The 27,138-nt window shown below is 39.5% G+C and overlaps 1 protein-coding gene across 4 annotated transcripts in view; it reads left to right on the top strand.

Annotated features, from left to right (window-relative positions):
• The window catches only part of LOC126483710 (E3 ubiquitin-protein ligase MIB1-like), a 469,781-nt gene that overhangs the window by 414,826 nt on the left and 27,817 nt on the right, over nucleotides 1–27,138 (top strand). For 3 of the 4 annotated variants that reach the window (XM_050106803.1, XM_050106804.1, XM_050106806.1), the window contains exons 2-3: nucleotides 16,033–16,252; nucleotides 23,059–23,187. In XM_050106803.1, coding sequence (XP_049962760.1) covers nucleotides 16,033–16,252; nucleotides 23,059–23,187 — 349 coding nt within the window. Of the gene's footprint in view, nucleotides 1–15,001; nucleotides 15,023–16,032; nucleotides 16,253–23,058; nucleotides 23,188–27,138 lie in introns of those variants that run through there. The other variant, XM_050106805.1, reaches the window with a different exon arrangement.

The following is a 27,138-nucleotide window of genomic DNA, read 5'->3' as shown; positions in this document are numbered from 1 at the left end:
ATACCATCACGCCGGGTGATACGCCAGTACGGCGATGACGAATACACGCTTCCAATGTGCGTTCACCGCGATGTCGCCAAACACGGATGCGACCATCATGATGCTGTAAACAGAACCTGGATTCATCCGAAAAAAATGACGTTTTGCCATTCGTGCACCCAGGTTCGTCGTTGAGTACACCATCGCAGGCGCTCCTGTCTGTGATGCAGCGTCAAGGGTAAAGGCAGCCATGGTCTCTGAGCTGATGGTCCATGCTGCTGCAAACGTCGTCGAACTGTCCGTACAGATGGTTGTTGTCTTGCAAACGTCCCCATCTGCTGACTCAGGGATCGAGTCGTGGCTGAACCCACCGATTCCATATTCTGCTAACAGTCATTGGATCTCGACCAATGCGAGGAGCAATGTCGCGATACGATAAACCGCAATCGCGATAGGCTACAATCCGACCTTTATCAAAGTCGGAAACATGATGGTACGCATTTCTCCTCCTTACACTAGTCCTCACAACAACGTTTCACCAGGCGACGCCGGTCAACTGCTGTTTGTGTATGAGAAATCGGTTGGAAACCGCATTCGCGATAGGCTACAATCCGACCTTTATCAAAGTCGGAAACGTGATGGTACGCACTTCTCCTCCTTACGCGAGGCATCACAACAACGTTTCACCAGGCAACGCCGGTCAACTGCTGTTTGTGTATGAGAAATCGGTTGGAAACTTTCCTCATGTCAGCAAGTTGTAGGTGTCGCCATCGGCGCCAACCTTGTGTGAATGCTCTGAAAAGCTAATCATTTGCATATCACAGTATCTTCTTCCTGTCGGTTAAATTTCGCGTCTGTAGCACGTCATCTTCGTGGTGTAGCAATTTTAATGGCCAGTAGTGTATTATTGCGACCCGTGGAGGCAGCATGGAGACGGGTAGAGCAATATCATCGGCGAACCTCAAAGTTTTAATTCTTCTACATGGATTTTAATTCCTACTACGATTTTTTCTTTTGTTTCCTTTACTGCTTGCTCAATATACAGATTGAATAACATATCGGGGGTAGGCTACAACCCTGTCTCACTCCCTTCTCAGCCACTGCTTCCCTTTCATGCCCCTCGACTCTTATAACTGCCATCTGGTTTCTGTACAAATTGTAAATAGCCTTTGGCTCCCTGTATGTTACACCTGCCACCTTCCGAATTTGAAAGAGAGTATTCCAGTCAACATTGTCAAAAACTTTCTCTAAGTCTACAAATGCTAGAAAGTACGTTTGCCATTCCTTAATCTATCTTCTAATATAAGTCGTATGGTCAGTATTGCCTCACCGTGTTCCAATATTTCTACGGAATCCAAACTGATCTTCCGCGAGGTCGGCTTCTACCAGTTTTTCCATTCGTCTGTAAAGAATTCGCGTTAGTATTTTGCAGCCGTGACTTATTAAGCTGATAGTTTCGTAATTGTCACATCTGTCAACACCTGCTTTCTTAGGGATTGGAATTACTATATTCTTCTTGAAGTCTGAGGGTATTTTGCCTGTCTCATACATCTTGCTCACCAGATGGTAGAGTTTTGTCAGGGCTGTCTCTCCCAAGGCTATCAGTAGTTCTAATGGAATGTTGTCTACTCCCGGGGCCTTGTTTTGACTCAGGTCTTTCAGTGCTCTGTCAAAATCTTCACACAGTATCGTATCTCCCATTTCATCTTCATGTACACGCTCTTCCATTTCCATAATATTGTCCTCAAATACATCGCCCTTGTATAGACCCTCTATATACTACTCCACCTTTCTGCTTTCCCTTCTTTGCGTAGAACTGGGTTTCCATCTGAGCTCTTAATATTCATACAAGTGGTTCTCTTTTCTCCAAAGTTCTCTTTAATTTCCCTGTAGGCAGTATCTATCTTACCCCTATTGAGATATGCCTCTACTTCCTTACATTTGTCCTCTAGCCATCTCTGCTTAGCCATTTTGCACTTCCTGTCGATCTCATTTTTGAGACGTTTGTATTCCTCTTTGCCTGCTTCATTTACAAATCTCATTACCCCAGAAATCTTAACAAGATACTGGTGCCCTACCATAGGTCTGTTTGTGTGATGGTTTAAGTGTGGTGTGTGCTCTGTACGTAGCAGATTCAGAGAGGGCGGCATAATCTAAATTAGACACCACTCCAGTAACACTGGCTGGTGAACTTATTAGAATGACATAAATCCTAACATAAAGATGGCTAGGGTCACTTTACGTTTTATTGACAAAAGCTGGAGTCAGACAGATCTTCAAAACATCCTGGAAAGTACCCCAGGGCATAATTCGCAGTAGGCGGTAGGAAAAAATCTCGTAATAACCTCAACAGGGCGCTCTGTGACCTCACGAAAGATAAAAACGATAAATATTCCCCTTGCCATACAGGAAAGTCACCTCTCACATCACAATACGATTGGCTACACCCTTCCAAACTCTTAATTTAAGTGATAGAAACTAATGGTTTCCCCAAAGAAGCATTTACGATCTCATAACATACACCACATGGCCGGATGTTCAAAGAAACTGAGGTGAGGCACTGGAAAATAATACACGTTCAAATGAATGACACATCACATTTTGCTACCTTACATGTCCTTGACGCTCTGAAGAGAACAGATAATACGTATCGTCAGGATCCACTGGCGCTTCATGCTGATCATAGCTGCACTTCAGTATCTGAAACATTTGCGAAACACGCAGTACGCTCATGTAATAAGCGATTGTCGCGCCATATGATCGAGAGACCAGCAAACTTGGACTAGCAGACACTCCAGAATGAGATTTTCACTCTGCAGAGAAGTTTCATAGCAGACACTCATTTTCAACAACAAAAATATGATTTGCAAGGCGGATCTAGCTCCAGCGCTCTACGTAACATTCTACCCCAGACTCACGCTCAAAAGATGCAAACATGTGCAAACTGTAAGAACATCAAAATAATCTCGAAACAGAAATTATATGAAATCTTATTGCTAAATACCAAAAAATATCACAACCAGTTTCATGGGCTATGCGGAACACCCTGCTTCTTTGGTGTTACCCATTTTGGTCAACAGGTCGTCTCCGACCTAATCATACTTCAGGATGTGAAGGCTGTTGACTGCAGTCCGGAGCTGGGTTCCATATTTCAACTATTCCCACTGCTCCGTTTACCCGCTCCCTCGGCTGTCCTTGCATGCCATTTCATGGACAGGGTCTCTCCTCATAATGTCTGAATCTCTGACGTCTCCAATTATTCCCCTGATTTTGAGACTGGCTGCCATTGCTGCTCTCACTTGCGTTGCCACTTGTACACTCATTCTGCTATGAATTTCCAAACTGGTTCATACAGTTACAGAACTCACTTTCCTATCTTCCCGTCGTACTCATCGAGGTCTATTAAGATTAATCTAAATGTCTTCAGATTACTCTTTTAAAAACAGGGGAGAGATGTCTTGCATTTTGATGGCATAGTATTAGCCATTTGACTGCTCTGTACGCGTTACATGTGCCTTTGATCCTTCCATCAGGTGCTCTATGCGCCGCGTGGGATTAGGCGAGCGGTCATGGGCGCTGCAGTCATGGACTGTGAGGCTGGTCCCGGCAAAAGTTCGAGTCCTCCCTCGGGCATGGGTGTGTGTGTTTGTCCTTAGGGTAATTTAGGTTAAGTAGTGTGTAAGCTTAGGGACTGATGACACTAGCAGTTAAGTCCCATAAGATTTAATACACATTTGAACATTTTTTTTTTGCTCTATGCGCCCCCTTGCTGACGCCATTGTGCTCCCGACGTATTAACAAGGCCGGACTGCTCTGGACGTTTTAACGCGCAAGCCACTTACCGGGCAGGTAGAGCGCTCAAGCAGCTGCAGTTCTGCCCAGAGTGGTCAGCGACCTTTGTGTGTTTGCTGCTGTGAAAGTATTTGTGTTTTCATCTTCATCTTGGACTGTAATGGCATGCTATTGTGGTTGTACAGATCAAGAAATCATGAAGATGGCGATAGGCAATTACACCTGGTACTTGGCATCATATGATAAAAGAAACTGAAGTAGAGTATCAAACGCCTCCATTTATAGGCCATTGCAGTAGTATTGCTGGAAAAAAATAGTTGGCAAGTTGATCTCATTACATGAAGCTATAGTGCATTCTAAAGGCCTCTATGGAAACAGAGATAATTAAACATTTAGTTACTTAGCGATTACTTCTTGTGGCGTAACAACAAACAGGTTTCGATTAAAGTTGAGTATCCCACATAGAATATCGTAAATAATAATGTGTATAGTGCCACAGCATTCTTTTTTGATGAGATATTAAATGCTGTTAAAAGAAGTACATCATTCCATCGAAAAAAATTATAGGTACTTCTGTATCTTGATAGACAAAAAAAAAGATTCAAATGTTAATCATATGGCAGTATACACATCTCTTTGCATGCTGTCAATTACAAAAACCTCTTTTCTATATCTTGAACCATTTATGAAATACGGTATGTGTTATAACCATATGATTCACGTTGCGCATGGACGTAACACTGGGCGTAATAAATGCAACCCTCCCGTAGGAAATATATTGATGGCGAGAATAGCGATACATATCATTATCCTCTTAGCGTTAAATAAAATTTCGATAGGTTGCCTACATTTTGTTCTCAGCGACCAGTGGCCTAAAATGAACCATACACAATGCGTTTTTATCTCTTCAAAAATCTTAAAATTTCGTGCAAAGGTTTATTTAACTGGATGCAGTGCAGTAATTAAGACAAATAACGAAAATAAATTGTGTCGTTTATCGAGCGAAGGTATCATAGTGTAAGATGTGAAAGAATCAAATTTCCTTGCCAAATAGTTTCCTTAGAATTGGATGATATGTATTTTGTAGTGGCCGGCATGTTCACTCAAGGGTATTGCCGCCAATTCACGTAGCCCCCCTGTAGCTGTAAAAAACTAGTATCTCAAAAAAGGTGATAGACATCGTTCTGCTATATATTTAAATACAATTTCGAAATGTTGACTACATTTCATACGCAGCAATCAACGCCCTAAAACGAACCGTACACAAAGTGTAAGCACTGTGCTTTTAGCGTTGCAAAAATCTTAAAATTTCGTGAAGTGTTGTATGCAACTCGAGCACAGTAACTAAGATGAATAACGAAAAGAAATTCGGTCCTTTATCGACAGAAGATATATTGTAAGATGTGAAAGAATCCAATTTTTTCACTAAATAATTTTCTTAAAATCGTGTGACAGGTATTCCATTAGCAGCCCTCATGTCCGCTCAACTGAGTCGCTGACAGTTCGTGAACGGAATCAACAAACGTGGAACCAAAAAAGTTATTACAAGCAGTCCTGTTGGGAGAATATCCGTAACTGAGTATTATAGCAGAGGTTGAAAATACCGCTTCGGTTGTAAATCTCTTTATTTTCACACGACCTGTTTCGGACTGTTATAAGCCCATCTTCAGGTATCGTAGCTGTGCTGTGGTCCCCGAGCGCCGCGTATACCAGGCGCGGTGTGCTGCCTGGTACATGCGGCGCTCGGGGACCACAGAACAGCTACGATACCTGAAGATGGGCTTATAACAGTCCGAAACCGGTCGTGTGAAAATAAAAAGATTTACAACTGAAGCGGTATTTTCAACCTCTGCCAAAAAAGTTATTACTGTGGTTCCACTGTATTAGAGCGATATTACTTATATATCCATTCTTTCTTTTGAGTCTCTTACAGTTTTGAATATATATGAGAGAGCAGGTTTATGAAAAAGTAATTGTTAAAGAATACTAATTTACTGAGATGGATCCAAAGTGACATGTCTCTTTCGTCATAGGCTTCTAACATCCTATTAAAATCAACAGGAAAGATGCAATTCTTGTGTCTGTCTATGCAGTCATTTATTCCTAGAGGAGTTTCAAAGTGAAAAGCTTAAGTTGTTAGAGTAACTGTATTTATTTTGTACTGAGAGCGGCGAAACCCAGAGCAGCAGATGAAATCGTCACGCCCAGCGCTCCAGAAATATTCAGCGCAGGCGAGCTGGACCGTACAATAAAGCCAGTGCACAGAATAGCGGTTTAGGGCGACGACAAAGCTGCGCTCACCACAGCGAGCGCGTCTGTAGCAGTCAAAGGCTTGGTGGACAATTGAATCATCTCATCACCACTGTGTGGATCGTCGACATGCTGATTCCATTTTAGGATCTCGTCGAAATACTTTGAGTGTGACTGAAAGCGCGTACCTGCCACTGGTAGAGTTTTTATGATACCTAGTCGCACCCTATTTCGTTCCACAGTGGACCAGTACAGCTTCTTAATTTCGGATACAGAATTTACGAAGGTTGTCCGGTTTCCTGTGGCTGATAGAATTTTCATTATTATATCTCCACTTATGTGGCTACGCATGAACACTCTCTTCAGATTGGCAGACAGACCAAGCCACGTTTCAACATGCAGGTCTCCGCCTGCGGCATAAGTGATAAATTTCCTTAGGGATGAGTAGTCCTTGTCATCGAAGTCCTGTCCGTTGGCAGACGCAGACCTAGACGCCGCACGACTCCTTCGCAGTAGCTCTATTTTGCATCACTGACGGCAAGCCACTAGGCTCCGACGCTGCCAGTTATGCCACTCATTATTGACCCTTAGCCTACTCTCTGCTAGGGGCATTACTGGCTCTACGACTCACGGTCGCTTAGTCTTTCTCTTTCTTCTCTAGATCTCGTTTGAGCGAGGCAAATTACTCAGTTTCCAAGAATTGAACGTCCTCCACAGCGTCAGATTCCGTTCGCTCCTCCAGTCTCTTCATTCTCTGGGATACTGAGGTATTTGTTTCTTCTATAATCTGCATTCTTTGAGAAACTGAGGTGTTAATGTTACTCTCCCTTCATAAATTCGACTCAGCCTCGGCCAACCTGGAGACGTTGGTTTGTACTTCTATTGAAACCTCGTCCAGCTTTTCATCCATTGATTTCAATCGGGAAACGAATTTTTTGTGTGGCACTGACGTCTCTTCCTATCTCTCTCCTCTGCTCGTTTCCTATCTACTTTGGCCTTTCTTGCTCTCTTCTGTGCTTCTTTCCTACCTGCCTCGGCTTTCCTGTCTCTCTCCTGCATTTCTTTCCTCTCAGTTTCTGCTTGGTTCCTATCTACATCGGAATGTCCACGCCATAACCCGGAATTTGGCGATCCGTGCCAAGGTCGACTTCATTTCACAAGTCGCGATGGTTTCACTCTGTGCAGTTTGTCAGTGTGGCTGGGTTTCGGGCAACACTATTGCTGCGGCGACTTCCCCATCATAGAATTCCAAATGACTTCATACGATTCCATTGATTCCTCGTGGCTAGAAATTATCCTTGTGTCTCTAGATCACACTCGACTAGTCCTATCCATGTATAAGAGAAACGAAGTCAAAATCTACTACACAGTAACTAACGCTATCAAAAATGTAATATGAGTGAATATCTTCATATATGATTGAAAAATCTTCACATGAAATGAAATTGTACTCGTTAAAATCTTCTAAAATACAGGTGGAGACGCAAGAATGAAATTATAGTAAAGCTTGATCAAAGCTGAACGTGTATAATTAGGAGATCTGTCCAAACTGTACAAATATTTCAGTTCCGACGCAGTCAATACACTTCTGTATGCTAATTTTTGTGTAAAGCGGAGTGTGCCTGAAGTGCAAACGGAATGCAGATTTTAAGATTAATTAATAATTCATTATATAACGCGGAATAAAAGCTTATACAGTACTACTGTATTAAAGTAAACACTATTTATTCACACACACACACACACACACACACACACACATACACACACACGCACGCACACACACACACACACACACAAACACACACACACACATACATATATATATATATATATATATATATATATATATATATATATATGTTTCAGTTGACTTGTAGTACTTGTCGCTAACAGTTATCGAAAAGATTAATATAATCGAGAAGATTAACAAACACTCTGTGTGCAAAATGATGTTGCGTCTGAAATGCGGTAAAACACAAATAAATGAAACTTTGAGAAACAAGGCTAGGATACGGGATGAGTGGATGAAAGGGAGTGGTCAAATGAAAAGAAAGTCGAAGAAGACGCGAAATGAAGAAACTAACGAGATAGTGTGGGAATAATTTATAAGTACGTGGGCAAAAACTTATCTTTGTCTGGATCCATGTTGCAGAGTGCGCTTCAGAAAGTCGCTGGAGGCTAGATAGGAGTATTGGAATAGCTGTTCTGGACGCTATGATAATAGTAAAATAGCCACCGGTATTTTTGTGACTACTCTTTTTAATGACGCGTTTCGAAAACATTATCGTCAGATTCAGTTAACGGAACAGACACCGTACAATGTACTGAGTCAGCTTAGCTTGCCATATCGAATAGGGGTTCCTGTTTCATATGACACAATGATGGACCAAAACATTGTGCACACTGCCCAGCGCGTGATTGAATGCTACCTTGTGGCGTTGCGACTACATGATGCGGTCAGTATAGAAGCGGGCAGAAACATTTGGAGAATTATTCAAGCGACGATATGCTGACATAAGCGACTCTGGCGAATGTCAGATTATTATAGCTCAACGCCTGAGAACGAGCAGCTCGGAAACGGCGCCCTACTGCCGTGAGCATATATGGGAAGCGGAGGGAAGACAATGGAAGGAGGGCGATGCAGCCACGAGTAGACGTCAAGGTGTTGGACTCACAGAACATGAAGGCTGGAGCACTTGCTCTCTCTGTGAACCAGGGTACATGGCAACTCTGACAACGGAATACGATTCTGGTGCAACACAAGTGTTTCAGAGCACACCGTCCAGTGCACATTATTAAACATGGGTGTTAAACATGGGTTTCTGCAGCAGACGTCCCATGCGTGTTACCATTTGGTCCAACAACATCGTCAGTTACGATTGCAGTGGATCCCAGATCATTGAGATTGGATCGTGAATCATTCGAAAAAACGTGTCAGTTGGTCGGATAAAACACATTTCTTGTTACACCAGGTCGACAACTGGCGAACGGCTCTGGAATAATACACTGCTGCACAGACGCAGGTCGGTGGAGGCAGTATTACGCTGTGGGGGATATTCACCTGGCCTTCCGTGGGATCTGTGGTAGCAGTCAAAGGGACGATGACGGCTGTGAACAACAGAACATTATTGATCACCTGAATCCCTTCATTTCTTCTCCGAGGCCGTTGGGACCTTCCAGTAGGATAAATGTCTTGTGAGTCGTAAGGCCACAATCGGGCTGCTGTGGTTTCTGGAGCATGAGACTGAGCTCACGTTGATGTCTTTGCCACAACAAAGTTCGCCTAATCTGAATACGATGGAACAGGTTGGCAGCCATGCACCAGGCGAGACTTCAGAGTTTTTGCGCTCTCGTAAAGATAAGTTTAGATTGTAATGACTATTAGTTTATTACAAATTACTCATTGAATACGAGTATGAGTGCTTTTTCAAGGTTACGATTAAAGATATCACTGTCCTGTACATATTAGTCCAGAAAACGCTAAAAGAGCGCGAGGTCGGACTTTAATAGCATATTTGTTTACGTTGTGGCACAATTAAGTTAGAGAATCCCGTTTAATTGTTCTGTTTTCCTTTCAAACACTTTAATTTGAGTGTGTCCATTCACTGTTAAGTTCGTATTTGCGGAAAGTAGCATAAATCTTAATTTGTTTGATTCTTTCGGACCTGTCGGTTCTTTACGTACTGTTTTGGTACAATAAAGTTACATTCTTTTGTGATTAAGATAATTCACCGGGAACTGCAGTTGAGTGAATGCTAGGTTCTTATAGTAAGCGGAAATAAATAACTTTTTACGTTTTATCATACATCCGAAGCGCTAACCTGTAGGCCTAATATTTGCTGCTCATAAGTAACGACAATTCGTGTAATGTAAGGTGTGTTAAGTGATTTATTTCTATTTTTAAGCGTGTAATCTGTGTTGCAGTTCGTGATAAGTGTGGATGTTGCCGTAGGACGTAGTAGTGGAGAACTAAATGGGGAACTCAACAAGGCTCTCCCATGGGACTGTAGGCTTTGTAAAAAGACAAGAGAATCGTTGAGCAGGAGGCAAAGATTTGTGCCATTCAGGCAGAATTAGATCACGCGAAATTTGAAATAGATGAACTGAAGGAGGAAAAAGATCTCGGGAAGTGGGTAAAGGTAACAAGCAATGGGCAAAAGAGGAGCAGCTTTTCAACTTCATCTGCACTTGGGCTAACAGTATCCGATAAATTTGACTTGTTACCTGAAGTAAGAGGGAAATAGCCTCTTCCAGCTATAGGTGACAGTAGCGTGCAACAGGCTTCTAGCAAAGAAAGTCAATATAGGTCGGTATCGAAGAAGAGTAGGAAGAAAAGGGTCTTGCTGCTAGGTAGCAGCCATGGGAAGGGTGTAGGCCAGTTGGTGCAGGACAAATTAGGGACAGGCCACCAGGCCACAAGTATTGCGAAGCACAGTGCTAGCCTTAGCCAGGTGACAGAGGGTGTGGGAATTTGTGTAAAGGTTTTGGCGAGGGGGATGAGGTTCTTATAGTTGGTGAAGCAGGGAACAGCCTGGCTAATACTAGTAATTACTACATTAGGGGTGGCACGGATGAAATAGCGATAGCAACAGCAACAGCACACACAAATGTGAAGGTCCTGCAGCCCCATGACCGGCCCTGGGTAAATGCTGCTCTGAGCCGTGTGAACACAGAGTGAGCAGGATGCTGTTAACTGAAACAAAATCTCATATGAGTGCAGCGCCTGTTGTTACAATTAGGACATGGGGATATACTAGACATGGCCTACACCTGAATAGGAGAGGGAAAGATATGTTGGCTGAGCTCCTTGGAGGTAATATACGAGAGCATCTATTTTAGGTTAGAATCAGGATTCAGGCACCCTGTTTCGAAAGAACTGAAAATAACAGAAGAGCCTGACAAAATTCTTAATAATGCACAGAAAAGTATCGTTAGCTCATTTCATCAAAGTATTAGAGGATTGACTTGTAAGGTAGAAGTGCTTCTTGTCTGTTTGGGAAATTTAGAGAGCTCTGAAAAGATAGACATATCGTGTCTGCCTGAGCACCACATAACTACAGGGTTAGATAAACTGCATTACACTGTTGCAGCTTACTTACACAGAAATAACATAGGAAAAGGAGGAGTTGTTGCATACATTAAGACAGAACACAAGTTCGAAAACAATGGGACAAGTGATCAGCACATAGAAGTGTGTGCATGCTGAAAAACAGTTCACTTTTAACGGTAACTGTATATACACCCCACTGGGAAATTTTGAGCTGTTTATGAGTAATCTTGATTCCTTACTGTGCTATCTGTCAGACAGCAGCAAGTATTTCATAGTCTGTGATGACTACAGTGTAGATTTTCTAAAGAATTCTGATAGCAAAAATGATATGGAAACCTTATTTGGATCCTACAATTTGGTCTCAGTAAATAACTTTCCAAAACGGGTGGATAAAGACAGTTGGACTCTAATTGATAATGTTTTCTTTGATGAAGCTCAAAGTAAGAAAATAACTGTTGAACCAGTAACAAATGGTCTCTCTGATAATCAGGCACAGTTAGTTAAGATAAATAACGTAGCATCCCTACAGTATGGATACTTCTTAGTGGAAATCAGTTAGAATAATTAATGACTCCAGGACAAATGTTTTTAGGAATACTTTACAAGCGATGACATGGGATGTAGTTTACAATGAACCAAATGCTAACAAAAAATTTAATCTACTCCATGATAAATTCATTTCATTATTTGAAAAAAGATTTCCGCATAAGCTAGTCAGAAAGGACACTAAACTACCATTTAAAAAACCATGGATCACTGGAGGGTTTAAAGTATCTTGTGAAAGGAAAAGGGAAATTTATCTTTTGGCAAGAACAAGCAGGGATCCTGCAGTACTTGCACACTACAAAAAATACTTAAAATTACTAAGAAAGGTTATTAAAAAATCATAGAACTTACACCTAATGTCAGAAACCAGTACTTCCGACAACAGACTGAAGGCGATATGGAATGTAGTGAAGCGAGAGACAGGAGAACCAGCCACAGAACAAGACAACAGCACTATTGAACTGAATGGAAGGTACATTTAACAATCATTTCTTAAATATAGTAGAAAGTATAGGGACAATCAGCTCAAGAGCAAAATCACGGCATTACGTTGAAATGTAACAGCCATGAAATTCAATCATATGAGTGTATTACCAAGTTCTGCTTCAGAGATTAAGGAAATTATGCATTCTCTCAAAAATATCTCATGTGGCTTTGAGGGTGTTTTCAAGAGAGTACTAAAAATTTTGTGCCATATAATAAGCCTAGTCTTATCTGAAATATGTAATGCATCACTAGCTCAAGGCATTTTTCCAGAGTGACTGAAATATGCCGTTGTTAAGCCCCTCTTTAAGAAAGGTGATAAGAGAGATGTCAATAATTACTGACCTCTTTCACAGCTGACATCACTCTCCAAAATTTTTGAGAAGGTGATGTGTTCTTGAATAGTATCTCACCTTAACAATAGTATCCTTAGCAATCACAGTTAGGGTTTCAGAAGTGTTGCTCGACTGAGAATGCCATTTATGTATTCACTAACCAGATTTTAAAAGCATTAAGTAATAAAATAGCACCGATTGGTGTTTTCTGCGTCCTCTCTAAGGCATTTGAATGTGTGAATCACAGTATGCTCCCAGATAAATTTCACTTTATGGCACTGATGGTATGGCCAACCAATGGATAATGTCATATTTGACAAAAAGATCACAGAAAGTTGTACTTAGTGATTCAAGCAATATAATCCAGGCACATAATTCTGACTGGGGAGAAATCACATATGGGGTACCACAAGGTTCAATCTTAGGTACACTACTGTTCCTCGCATATGTAAACGATCTTCCATCTAGTATACAACTAGCAGAATTAGTTCTTTTTGCAGATGACACTAGTATTCTAATCAATTCAAGTATACAAACAGAAACAGAAGAAATGTAAACAGAGTTCTTAAAAGTATCATTGACTGGTTCTCTGCATGTGGTCTCACCCTCAATTTTAAAAATAAGGCCTAGCAGTAATCCTTGGATACCACATGAGATATTAAATTTATTTGATCAAAGAAGAAAATATAAAAATGCAGCGAATGAAGTAGGCGAAAGGGAATGCAAACGTTTAAAAAATGAGATTGACGGCTAAGCAGGCAGAATATAGGACAAATATAAGAATATAGGAACATATTTCATAGGGGAAAGATAGATGTCGCCTGCAGGAAAATTAAAGAGGCCCTTGGGGGAAAGAGAAGCAGTTATGGGATACCAAGAGCTCAGATATAAAACCAGCCTTAAGCAAAGAATTTCCAAGCTAAAAGGTGGAAGGACTATATAGAGAGTTTATACAAGGGAAATAACTTGAGAGGAATATTATAGAAAGAGAAGAGGGCGTAGATGGAGATGAGATGAGGGAAATATGACACTGCGAGAACGATTCGACAGAGCATTGAAAGAGAACGATTCGACAGAACATTGAAAGACCTAAGTCGAAAAAAAGACCGCTGGAGTAGACGACATGCAGCCGAACCACTGGTAGATCTGGCGTGTAATATGTGTGAGACAGACGAAATACTCTTACGGTTCAAGAAGAAAGTAATAATTCCAACAGAAAAATGCTGAAGATTAGATAGGTAGATCGCATAACCATGAGTAATGAGGATGTAGTGAACAGAACTGGGGAGAAAAGAAATTTTTGGCACAGCATGACTAAAAGAAGGGATTGGTTAGCCGGGCACATTCTGAGACATCAAAGGTCATCTATCTGGTATTGGAGGTAAGTAGGGGTTGGGAGTAGGGGGGGAGGGAGGGCTAGAAATCGTAGAGGGAGACCAAGAGGTGACTACAGTAAACAGGTACAGAAGGATGTAGATTGCAGCAGTTATTCGGAGGCTTGTACGAGATAGAGTAGCATGGACAGCTGCATCAGACCAGTCTTTGGACTGATGACCACAACAAAAACAGCAACAGTAGGCCTACACGGAGAGTGCTGGATTCATTGCGCACGTCTTCTGTGCGGCCGTAGCTCACAGGGAAGCAAGGTATCTTGGTCTAGAGGTATTCTAATAGGCGCGTCCCACAGGCTGACAAGCAAGCACGCACTCCACAGAGAGAAGTGGCGCAGCCACACGTTATAAATTTTGACGTGTTATCTGACAAACTCACTGCCGATTATTTTCCTCGTGTGCATCTACTATCTTATTGTACCAACTCTCATCGTGCCAATGCGTTAAGCTAAAGAATAATAATAATGAGCGATGTGAGTAACACGGATGGCATGAACTGCAGACACTGCTCTTTACGGCAAGCAGTGACAGTGGACTGTGCCGGTGGCGAGTCAAGGCCGGTGGCCCAGCTGGGCGCGCCCCTTATTTAGCACAGGCGGCGGGCACCGAAATACCGCCTCAGAAAATACAGGCGGCGCTGGCCGGGCCTAGTATGGCTGCGAGCCAAGTGTGACGAATTTAGTCCCGTCGCCTGCCGCCGGCTGACTAGGGCGCGCAGCATCACGTTACCCTGCGCTCCTGCCGGCTCTTCGCCGCTTCCGGGGTGCACTGAGCTGTTTCCCCTTACACATTGTAGACTGTATATCCGCAGTTACAAAGTCTTTCAATAAAAAAGGAAAAAAAAGTACTGCGTATTTTCTGATTTCACACAAATGGAAGTTTCCCTTAAACCGCTACGGTCAAAGTAAAAATTTGGACAAAGACCTACCCGCACGAAAAAGAGAAACATCACAGTCGCAAGAAGCCGAACATTACGTTACTTGTAAATTCATGACAGAGCTGACATGTATTACGAAGAACATTACAGAAGCATGTATGATGTACCACACGCGACGAACAGTCGCAGGACAAACCATCGAGGGCGCCGACAGCGTTGAGCGCCCATAAAGCGGAAAACGCACACACACACACACACACACACACACACACACACACACACTTCCAGCTCTGCTGTTTGAATCAGTGACATACAGGTAACAGTTATAATAATTTGCATTACAATTTAGCCAAGATTTAATGTAGGACATTTAGAGATCTATAATTCTGTATGGTACTTGACAATTCACTCCTAATTGAAAATGACAACTCTCTAGTCTTACGAAACTAAAAGCTTCTTTCTTTACGTCGGTAGAATTTTTATTTATGTGTTGTTATAATTCCACCAGAACCATCGTTGTCTACAATTTTTTTTAAAATAAATGAAATGTTATCAATCCCACGAAAAAAACTTTGCTTTTAAGGGAGATACTTTTCCTTCTTTCAAGGTAATCATAAAAAAGATTAACATAAAATTACATGATTGAATACTTGCACTTCTGATTCTCATGTATACGTTAAGGCTTTTTATTTTGAGATGACTGTACCAAGTTCCTTTGCTGCGTTTAGGAATGAGGCTTATGTTTGTTGTCACCGACCATTTGGCTATAACCAATTACCAGATCGGCTTCATCCATTTTCGATATCACCAACCATCTCTCAATCCAATGTTGAACGAAAGTTCACATGTATCCTTATTCCTTTGGCCACTGCTTTATTTTGGTTCAAAATGATGTATGGAGCTTCTCTCAAATTCAAACTTTGAATTTATTCATTTACCTTCTCTTATAACAATTCCTGTTTTCACATTAAAACGAATAACTTTTTTAAAACTAGTGTATTTTAGTATTTTTGCTACCACAGTTTAACATTTTGAATAATGTATATATTTATGATGCATAATTTTGATTACAGTATGACGTGTCAAAACTGGTGTCATAAAATTCTGGATAACAGCTATTATGTTAATTAAAATTGCTAAAAAGGCTATTGTCTCCATAAATATGTATCATGACTGAAGTAAATTAATGATAAAAGAGAAGCTGACCTAACTTTTTTCTAACAGAAAAAGGGCAAGGGCATTCTAATACATTTTATTAAGATAAATAATTATTATTAAAAACAGTGTTTACCATTTCATTACTCAATTTCCTTTCTTTTGTAACAGTGCAATGCGCATCTTGTTAATGAAACTTCCGAGACCTTGGATAGTGGATGAAAAGAAAGATGATGGATACACAGCACTACATCTCGCAGCTCTCAACAACCATGTGGAAGTTGCAGAACTCTTGGTCCACCAAGGACGTGCTAATATGGACTTACAAAATGTAAATCTCCAGACAGCACTGCATCTTGCTGTCGAACGTCAACATACCCAAATAGTCCGGGTAAGAACATTTCATTTAAGGTGTTGCAGTACTACTAGTAACATGACAGACCGCAATTTTTTAAAGAATCAAACTCCCACGGTGGGGAGTGAACAAGAAAAAGTTTTGAAATTGTGTGAAATGATGTGTAGAGTTTATTGGAAATTATTATCAGCTCTCATACTGAAATACTGGATGAACATATTCTGGGTAATTTGCATCTGTGAGTTATGCTGCCTCAAGACATACATACAGTTTCTAACTTTAAAATATGACCTATGTATAACATAATATTGTACCTCTTAATAAGTAGATTCTGACAGCATTTTAAATTCTTAAATTCAGTCATTAATTACATGAAGTACCGAAAATAAAATTTCCGTTGCCCCTGGAAGCCGTCAGATAGGCAGCCTGAAACTGGGATGGAGTGAATATTTCAGTCATTTAATAATATAGATGTTTAAATAACATCCATGTTTAATTATCTTATTCATATCTATTGTTTTTCAGCAACTGTTGATTAGTACGCATGTTTCTACATCTGAAACATGATGTCTGTTCAGATTTTGTGCCAATCGCATAAAAGTGTTGCTAGTAGCATTATTATAAGGATGCAGATCAGGTTTACATTAAACACATGCTGTAATGGTCATGAGCATTAGTTTACCTTTGAGATTTTAGTCAGCTTTCTTAAATCAAAGTAATAAATCACTTCCTCCACTGACACTCAACAGTTTGCATCTCTTTGGCAAATCACTCTGCTTGTCTTTGTCGATGACAGCTTCCTCTGCCTCGACACCCCACTGACCGTGACATTGCCATCACTGAACACATTTCTTTGAATAACCGGCTTACTCAAAATTCACTGCATTTATTTTATTGTATTTATTGTAAATTATTATTATTATTATTATTTTTTTTTTTTTTTTTTTTTTTTTTGCATGGAGACACCAACTGGTGTCTTTTGCAAACGTCATAGCATTTTTTTACAAGTTTAGTACAGTCATATATACATATGTGATTATGTATACATGATACAAATGTACCATTGTACCTAATAGGGCCCAATATTGGGTGTTACATTGTACCTACTACAAATATTCAGCTTTTACACAACCCATATCTCTATCCCGTAATTAATCTGTGCAAAAATGGTTCCATAATAAATTGTTTTTAATGTCTGATGTGGGACTACTTTTGATAACTGGCTGATTAGATGTAATGAACTGCTGATTTTATTGCATAAAAATTTGATATGGTTTACCCATCTTAGATTTTCATCTAGGTGAATGCCTTTCTTGTATTGATAACTGACTATATACTTACTCATAACTACTTCTTATTCAAAAAACAGAACTGAAGAAAAAATGCATGATAGAGCTAGTCAGTCAGTCTTACTATACCAACAACGTTATGAGTCGTCTAGGGGATCCTCTCTGACCACCCAGAAAGAGAGTGAGAACCTTGCAGTTTTCCCTTTGATCTCCAAACCAACCAACCATCTGTCCACCCAGGACCTATATTACTAAGTGACTATGACAGTTCATGGTTCCAGCTGCAGGTAGCCTATCTAACGGCTTCCAGGGGCATCAAAAAATTTGATTTTCAGTCTTTCATACATTTACTGACCAAATTTAAAAGGCTGTCATAACCTTGTGTTAAAAGTTTAATAAAGTAAGACAAGTATTACAGTTAGAAACTGTATGTATATCTTTAGGCAGGATAACTTGTGATGTGTCAGTTAGATTACAGTCATCCAATATTTGAGATTGAGAGCACTTAGTGACTTCCAACAAACCTTATGCGTAGTGTCAAACAGCAAAACTTTACAAATCTTTTGTTCATTCGCGGATATTGAATGTTCATTCTTGCATCAGGCAGTACATACTAAAGATAGTTATTTTAGACCTCTTACTTAGTTGTTTATTTCCTTCTACCCTGTTTTAGGGATGAGGAATATTTTGAACAGTTTGATAGCTATCATAAGTATATCACATTTAGTGGGCATATAGAATTCGGTTGAGTAGTTCAAAACATGATTTCTTTCATATATGCGGTAATCATTACTTAAGCAATGAATGTGTTTAAAAATTGGCCTGTTGTTCCTTATTAATATACGTTCTGACCAACAGCGAAGTAATGCCACAGTACTTCAGAGCCTTACCTTTCAGTGCTATTAAGAAAGCGAACATAAATCTTTTAATGAAAGTTGTATGTTAGTGATTCTTAATCTGAGATATTCCCTCTCACTTCATATATTTCTAATATTTATGTAGTAATAAATATTTGGCACTTCTGAAAAGACACTGTTAAATTATTCAAGTTGGTTTATGAGACCATGTAACAGGTACTATGGTGGAGAATACTTTTGTGTTGTGATCTGTATTGTGTTTAGTTTGTGTTATGTACAATACGAATGGAGTCTAAAGATATTTCTCCATTCTGGATCGTGTAACCATACACATAAACCAAAATAGTGTAGGGTTTCTGTTTAACTACCCTAATTTAGGTTTTCTTTAAATCACTATAAGCGAATAGTTCCCTCAGTAGGCCACATCTGCCACATTCATGTCCAATAGAAGTGATACAGTATTTATAATGGCACTAATCAATTAGATATCATGCTCTAATACTCTAAATTCCTTTCATACATAGTTTTTATGAATTTATTATTATTATTGTTATTATTGTTATTATTACTGTTTTCTTTTATGACTTGTACCTTAGTGGCCATAAATCTTATGCTGAATTATGGATATAACCAACTTGGTTCTCATCTTCCTGAGAAGCACACATTTATTTATTTATTTATTCATCCATGGAACAATATATATTGTATGGATGTCGTCAATTTCATTTATTTCGTCCTGTTGATTACATATTATACAACCAGCGTACAAGCAATGTAGGACAAGTCAATTGATACAATACAGTAGTACATAAATATTTATACATCACATTGCACAGACATTTGTTTATTTACCAAGAACAATTACTTGTATGCAGTATTAAAGCCTGCATTATGCCGAAAACAGTTTAAGTAACTGTTTACAATAGGAGAATAAGTGATAGTGCATATTTTTATGCTACTACATGTATAAGCAGGTAAATTTGCTTCATGGTCATGGTTTGGATTGAATAGAAATTTTAACTGCATTCCTTGAGAAGTATGGGATACATGGGAGTTCACATTTTCTCTTAATGACGTAGATAAATTTACATTTTATCACCACAGTTTCAGTTAAACTACAAGTAACAGCATCACACTTCATCTTTAAGTGAGTGCTTTTCTTAGGTAGTATCCCCCACTCTTATACCTTGTAACTCTAAGTATTCATTCATTTTATAGAAAGTTTGTTCAATGAGGAATAATTTTATTTTCCTTTTGAAAACCTGTACCTTATTTATTTCCTTTTTTATATTGACAGGGAGCTTATTGAAGACCTTTATACCTGACTCAGTAATTCTCTTATGTACTTTAGTGAGAGTTGCAGAGCCTCGGTGAAAATTTTTCACCTGTCTTGTGTTGTGGTTTTGGATGTCAAAATTTTTCTAAAACAATTCCCTGTTGTTGGCTGCAAATAACATCAGTGAGTATATATAATGACCTGTGATGGATAGTATCCTGAGAGATTTGAAGAGACCTCTGTAAGATGCCCCATTAGGGACCCCACACATTAGTCTCACTGCTCGTTTTTGTATTCTGAAGACTTTTCCAACACCTGCAGCATTTCCCCAGAAGACAATGCCATAGGAGAGAACAGAATGTAAATACGCAAAATATGACAACAACATTATTTCTCTGTCCACTAACTGATGGAGAGCTCTTAATGTATAGCACGATGAGCTAAGTTTCTTGACCAGCTGATCAACTTGTTCTTTGCATCTTAGGTGACTGTCTGTCTGGATACCTAGGAATTTTGTATGTATGGTTTCAATAATTTTGTGATTGTTAACAGGGACTTTTTTTTTCAGAAACTGTACCATATTGGTTTTTGAAAGATTTAAGGTTAGGCTATTTGCAGTGAACCATTTGTGTAATTGAGTATGGCTGTATTCTACATTGTGGAGTTAGGTCCTTTTACAAGGATACTTGTATCATCGGCAAACATTACTGTTTTTGCTATGTTATTAATGTGATTGGTAGATCATTAATGTAGATCAGGAAAATTAGTGGCCCAAGAACTGAGCCCTGTTGGACTCCATACTTTATATTTCCCCAGTCTGATTTTAATGCTGTACCTGTCCTCCTTAAGACAACCCTTTGCTTCCTGTTCTGTAAGTATGATTCTATCCAAGTCAAAGATTTGTCTTTAATGCCATAATGTGGAAGCTTTTTTAAGAGTGTGTTATGAATTTCATCTGTTAGGTTAAATATAGCTCTGTCTGTGGAGGAACCCTTGTGAAAGCAGAAATGTGTAAGAGCCAGTAAGCCATTTTGTGTAGCGTGACCATAAATCCTATCATACGCTATTCTCTCAAATACCTTTGAGAACACTGGCAGCAGAGAGATGAGCCGATAGTTGGATATTTCATCCCTTGCTCCAGTTTTGTGGATTGCCATCACTACTGCATGTTTTCACCTATCTGGGAACACACCAGTTTCCATAGATTGGTTGCACAAATAGCACAATATATAACTGATTAAGTCTGCACATGATTTTAAAATCGTACTTGATATGCCATCGAATCCATAGAAATCTGAGTTTTTGAGTAATTTTATGGTTTTTTCAACTTCTTTAGGAGTTTTACTTCTGAAATGAAGTGCTACTTTAGATGTTGTTTGCATGTGGTTAAGTAGTTCAATAGCTTCTGTGTGAGACTGTTAATTAGGGTGCACTGTTTTTTCAGCTATAGTGAGAAAAAAAATTGTTGAAATCTGAGGCTGCAACTTTGTGGTTATTATTGTCAGGTTTTATGTTCGTGTTAGTCTCGCTTTTTATGATGTGTCACATGGTTTTTATTTTATTGTTTGAGTTGCTAATTTTTTGTGCACAGTGCAACTGTTTGGCCTTCTTGATTACATTTGTTAGAATTTTACAGTATTTCTTGTAATGTAACTTTACTGCTGGGTCTGTACTAGTCCTCTGTTGTACATACAGATCTCTCTTTTTGTTACATGATATTTTTATGCCACTAGTTAGCCACTCTTTCCTTTTACTACAGGCTTGGTTTGATTTTAATCTGTCTTTGGGGGAAAGAAGCTTCAAAATGTTTAAGGAATAAGTTCAGGAAAGAGTTGAACTTCTCATTCACTGTGGCAGCCTGGTATACTTCCTCAAATTGTTTATGGCATAAACTATTTCTGAATAAGCAAGTAGATTCAGCATTTATTGTTCTAACTAGTTTAACTTGGCTACAATGGCCATGTGCTGTTTTTCTGCTGGCAAGTTTTAGGGTTGTCATTTGACTCAGACAGACCATTTGTTACTGCCCTTGTCACCACTTCATTGTAATTTGTGGGATATAGGAACAGATTATCACTCTGGGTCTTGCTGTGCCCATATACTCTTGTTGGGAATGAGATTGAAGGTTAACAGTAGTGATTCTAATAGTTTCTGATTGTTATTTTTTGTGAGTAAGTTTATGTTAAAGTCACCACATATGATGACATTACTATTGTTTCTATAAAGTTTAGTAAGAACTGTTTCTAGCTGAGAGAGAAATTTTTGAATGTTTCCGATAGGTGTCCTGTAAACTGTTACTATCATCAGGAACTGTGTTTCAAGCTCTAAATTTGACTGCACAACATTCAAATTGCTGTTCAACACAGTATTTAGATACGTCTATAACTTGTGACCTAATAGTATTGTGTGGGTAAATTGCCACTCCGCCTTGTCTTAAGTTGCTCCAACAGTAGGAAGAACCAATTTTATAACTATTTAAATGTAGCTGATTAATTTCTGTAGCTTCCAAGTGATGTTCATTTAAGCAGAGCACATCAGGAATAATTACGTCTGTGTCAGCTGTTTCTTACAGAGAAACCAGCAGCTCTTCTTTTTTATTCAAAAGCCTTTTTGTATTTTGATGAAATATTTTTAAACAATATAGATTATCAATTGTATTTTTAACTGGTTCCTTAATGTTAGTTTTCACATGAGTTAAATTATCAAATGGTAGATTATATTCATTCCTTCATATTCTGTGGTCCATGAATGCATTCAGGAATGGGTTTTCAGAGATAAGAAACAAATCAGTGTATAAATTTATGGAGTTTAGTAGCTGGAAACTACTTATGTGGAATATAGTTACAATTTACTATGACCTATTTGTACTTCAAAAGGCTATAATGACCATAATATAGTTAGTAAAAAAAAGTTGTACTTTGAAGAACGGGGCTGCCTGCCCAGTTATATCAAGTAATTGTTTTTATAATTGTATGCTTGCATGATGTTTCCACGTGGCCACAGCTAAATATCACAACCTTACAATTACTCCCATGCTGTAAAACTTGAGGCACATATCCAATAAGCATTTGCTCTGTAGCGAAGTGGTCAGCATGTCTGACTGCCATATGAAGGATCTCAGTCCGATTCCCAGTATTGCCAAGGATTTTTTCTTGGTGGGAGGACTGGAACAGGGCACATACAACATCATGAGGAGTCACTTTATTGACAAGCAGTGGCTCCAAGGTCGGGAAAGCTGAGATTGACTGCAGGAGCCCTCCATAGTGCATTCAACTCACAATGGGACAGCAATTTTGAGAGGGAGAGGGAGAGAGAGAGAGAGAGAGAGAGAGAGAGAAAGAGAGAGAGAGAGAGAGAGAGAGTGAGTTGCAGTTTACACAAAAACATTTCAAACTGCATATAACATGTTTTATTTTTTAGCTGTTGGTGCGTGAAGGTTCAAACCTAAATATACCAGATAAAGATGGGGACACACCTTTACATGAAGCTCTGCGACACCACACGCTGTCACAACTGCGACAGCTGCAGGATGTTCAAGATGTTGGAAAAGTAAGAAATGTATTTCCTAAGTCAGCTATCAGTAGAGAATAAATAAATGATTACTCTTTGGTAAGTATCTATTGTTCCATACTGATGTGTGAACCATGACATACATAAACTGTCTTGTTCTGCCAATAAAATGTATTTCAACTTTAAGATCTCATAATTTATACATTTAACAAAGGAAATTTGTTCAAATATATGGTATGCGGGTAAAGTAGCATTTTCAGCAATGTGCACAGAGTTTTAAAGAAGCGTGTCCCTTACTCATACAAGAGACCGTATTGCTCAAAACTAGAAAGAAAAAAGCTCCTGGTAAACATATGTCCAGGAATAAATACTTCGTAAGCAAAAATGCAGCAAGAGTGTGATATTAACACACAACCATGGATGGGTAAATGCAGATTCTAAAGCAATCATCAAAGCAAAATATCAGTTTGTTTTGTTGGGATGTGATTTGAAAATGAAGGCTTGACACGTAATTAACGAACAACTGTATTTGTATCTAACAGTACGGAGAATAGCACAGAACTAAGAAAGACATAAAACAGTACGATGCATAGTGCTATCTGCTGACACCAAGATAGTAAATGGAGGTAAAATTTGTATCTCAACACACCACCTCAATTTTCACAGACAGTTCTAAATTAAGAACTGAATCTTAAGTTTGTCACTCTAGAATTGAAGTTCAAGTCCTTCAAAACATTTCTTGTACTTTTGAGCAGGAAGAGCCAACATCAGTACATCTCCCATCATATCTTCTGTTCGTTGATATTCCAGTTTTAGCAGGTAGTGCCAGAAAAATGCATTTAAAGGTTTGGGTTACATTTTTTGTAGTTAAGTTAAAAATACTTCCAATCAGTAATCCTTGGGCCATACAGCAATCCTTCCATATCCAAAAAGGGGTCCTCCTCCATCTTCTTCATGGCCATGGTGGTTCTGTCACTCTGGCAGCTTTCTGTTATCTTCTGCTCTGCTCCTCTGCTCATTTGATATGCTTTTCATCAGGTTTTGGGCAGAAGCTGTAACAGCTTGGTCCAATCTCAAGTTTGAGCATGTTCACCATTACTGTAATGCCTGTTAGGCTGTTGTTGAAATTACTTGCTGCCACATCGGCTGCAATGTCAACTATTTTCTTCCTGCTGTGAAAAGCTTGCGGAGACATTTTTTCACAATTCACCATGTTACTCTATAATGGGGTTTCTGGCAAACTTGAGAGGAAGACCACAAAAAAGTAGACATCCTAGAGAACATTTTAATCAAAATAAATAAATATAACAACAAAAATAATCAAATATTGATAATATACTGTAAATGGATAGATAAAAAAATCTACTCACCAAGCGGCAGCAGGGTGACACACACACAAAAGGATTTAACTTTTACAGGAATCTGGAGCCAGTGGTTCCTCCTTCTGGCAGAAGAGTTGAAGGGGGAGCAGGAGGGATGAAGGAAAAGGATGTTCAAATGTGTGTGAAATGTTATGGGACTTTACTGCTAAGGTCATCAGTCCCTAAGCTTACACACTACTTAACCTAAATTATCCTAAGGACAAACACACACACCCATGCCTGAGGGAGGACTCGAACCTCTGCCGGGACCAGCTGCAGAGTCCATGACTGCAGCACGTTAGATCGCTTGGCTAATCCCGCAAGACAAGGAAAGGGGCTGGAGAGGTTTAGTGAAAGGGGTATAGTTTAGAAAAGTCAGCCAGAACCCCAGCTCAGAGGAGACTCCTTTTTTTTTCATCAGTCTTCTGACTGGTTTCATGTGGCCTGCCATGAATTCCTCTCCTGCGCTTATCTCTTCATCTCAGAGTAGCAGTTGCAACCTACGTCCTCAATTATTTGCTGGATGTATTCCAATCTCTGTCTTCCTCTACAATTTTTGCCATCTACAGCTCCCTCAAATACCATGGAAGTCATTCCCTCATGTCGTAACAGATGTCCTAGCATCCTGTCCCTTCTACTTATCAGTGATTTCCATGTATTCCTCTCCACTTCGATTCTGCTCAGAACCTCCTCATTCCTTACCTTATCGTTCCTCCGATTTTTCAACATTTTTCTGTTGCACCATGACTAAAATGCTTTGATTCTCTTCTGTTCTGGTTTTCCCACAATCCATGTTTCACTACCATGCAATGCTGTACCCCAGACGTACATTCTCAGAAATTTCAGCCTCAAATTAAGGCCAATATTTGATATTAGTAGCCAGAAATGCTCTTTTTGCCAGCACTGGTCTGCTTTTGATGTCCTCCTTGCTCCATACGTCAATGGTTATTTTACTGCCTAAGTAGCAGAATTCCTTAACTTCATCTACTTCATGACCATCAATCCTGATGTTAAGTTTCTTGCTGTTCTCATTTCTACTACTTCTCATTACCTTTGTCTTTCTTCGATTTACTCTCAACCCATACTCTGTACTCATTAGACTGTTCATTCCATTCTGAAGATCATGTAATTCTTCTTCACTTTCACTCAAGGTAGCAATGTCATCAGCGAATCATATCATTGACATCCTTTCACCTTGATTGGCTGTTGTACATATTGTATATGACCCGTCTCTCCCTACAACTTATCCCTATGTTTTCAGAATTTTGAACATCTTGCATCTTTTTACATTGTCAAACGCTGTTTCGAGGTCGACAAAGCCTATTAACATGTCTTGATTTTTCTTTAGTCTTGCTTCCATTATTAACCACAATGTCAGCATTGCCTCTCTTGTGCCTTTACCTTTCCTAAAGCCAAACTGATCATCATCTGGCACGTCCTCAATTTTCTTTTCCATTCTTCTGTATATTATTCTTGCAAGCAACTTGGATGCATGAGCTGTTATGCTGATTGTGCAATAATTCTTGCACTTGTCAGCTCTTGCCATCTTCGGAATTGTGTGGGTGATGCTTTTCCAAAAGTCGGATGGTATGGCACCAGACTCATACATTCTACACACCAAATGAATAGTCATCTTGTTGCCATTTCCCCCAATGATTTTAGAAATTCTGATGGAGTGTTATGTATGCCTTCTGCCTTATTTGATCTTAAGTCCTCCAAAGCTCTTTTAAATTCTGATTCTAATACTGGATGGTGCGATTCGAACCCGGGACCAAAGACATGAGTCAAAGACGCTACCCCAAGACCACGGATGAATCTACCGGACGGGATGAGAAGGAAAGACTGATTGTTGAGGACTGCACTGGACTAGATTTGAAAACTAAGGGCTTAAAGGTGGAAGGCAGGGTAATAGGCTAGACAGAGATTACTACTAAAACATTGTGCACGAGTTAATAAGAGTGAAAAACTGAGTGCATTGCCTGTAACAGAGGTGGAAATATTCTTTCTTCACTACGTTTCAGTTTTCTACATCTTTCATTTCGTAACTTATCTATTTTTCACCGTCCCCCCTCCCACCTCTGTTACATGCAATGCACTTAGTTTTTCACTCTTATTAACTTGTGCATTATCCTTGTCTTCCACCTTTAAGCTCTCAGGTTTTCAAATTTCATCCAGTGCAGTCCCTGACAATCAGTCTTTCCTTCTCATCCCATCACAACTGTACCCCTTTCCCTAAACCTCTCCAATCCTTTTCCTTCAACCCTCTTGCTTCCCCTTCAACTCTTCATCCAGAAGAAGGAGCCACTAGCTCTGAAAGCTTGTAAAAGTTAAATTCTTTTGTGTGTGTATCACCCTGCTGCCCCTTGGTGAGTGGATTTTTTTGTCTATCCAAAATAAATAAATAAATTGCATCATAGACAGGCATAACAAAAAGATTTCTAAAAAAGTAAGGTTTCAGCAGCGAAAAGGCCTTCTTCTGACTTGGACAACATACACACACATATTCATGCAAACTAAACTCGTACACACAAGATCACTGCCTCTGGATTCCAGAATATGGACTCGACAGCCAAAGGCAGTGGTCTTGTGCATGTGAATTGCATTTCAGTGAATGTGTGTGTGTATTTTA

This window comes from Schistocerca serialis, chromosome 6, assembly GCF_023864345.2.
Source record: "Schistocerca serialis cubense isolate TAMUIC-IGC-003099 chromosome 6, iqSchSeri2.2, whole genome shotgun sequence".
In the NCBI taxonomy this organism is placed as follows: Eukaryota; Metazoa; Arthropoda; class Insecta; order Orthoptera; family Acrididae; genus Schistocerca; species Schistocerca serialis.
Note: the sequence above shows the minus strand (reverse complement) of the source record. Positions and strands in the feature narration are given on the sequence as shown.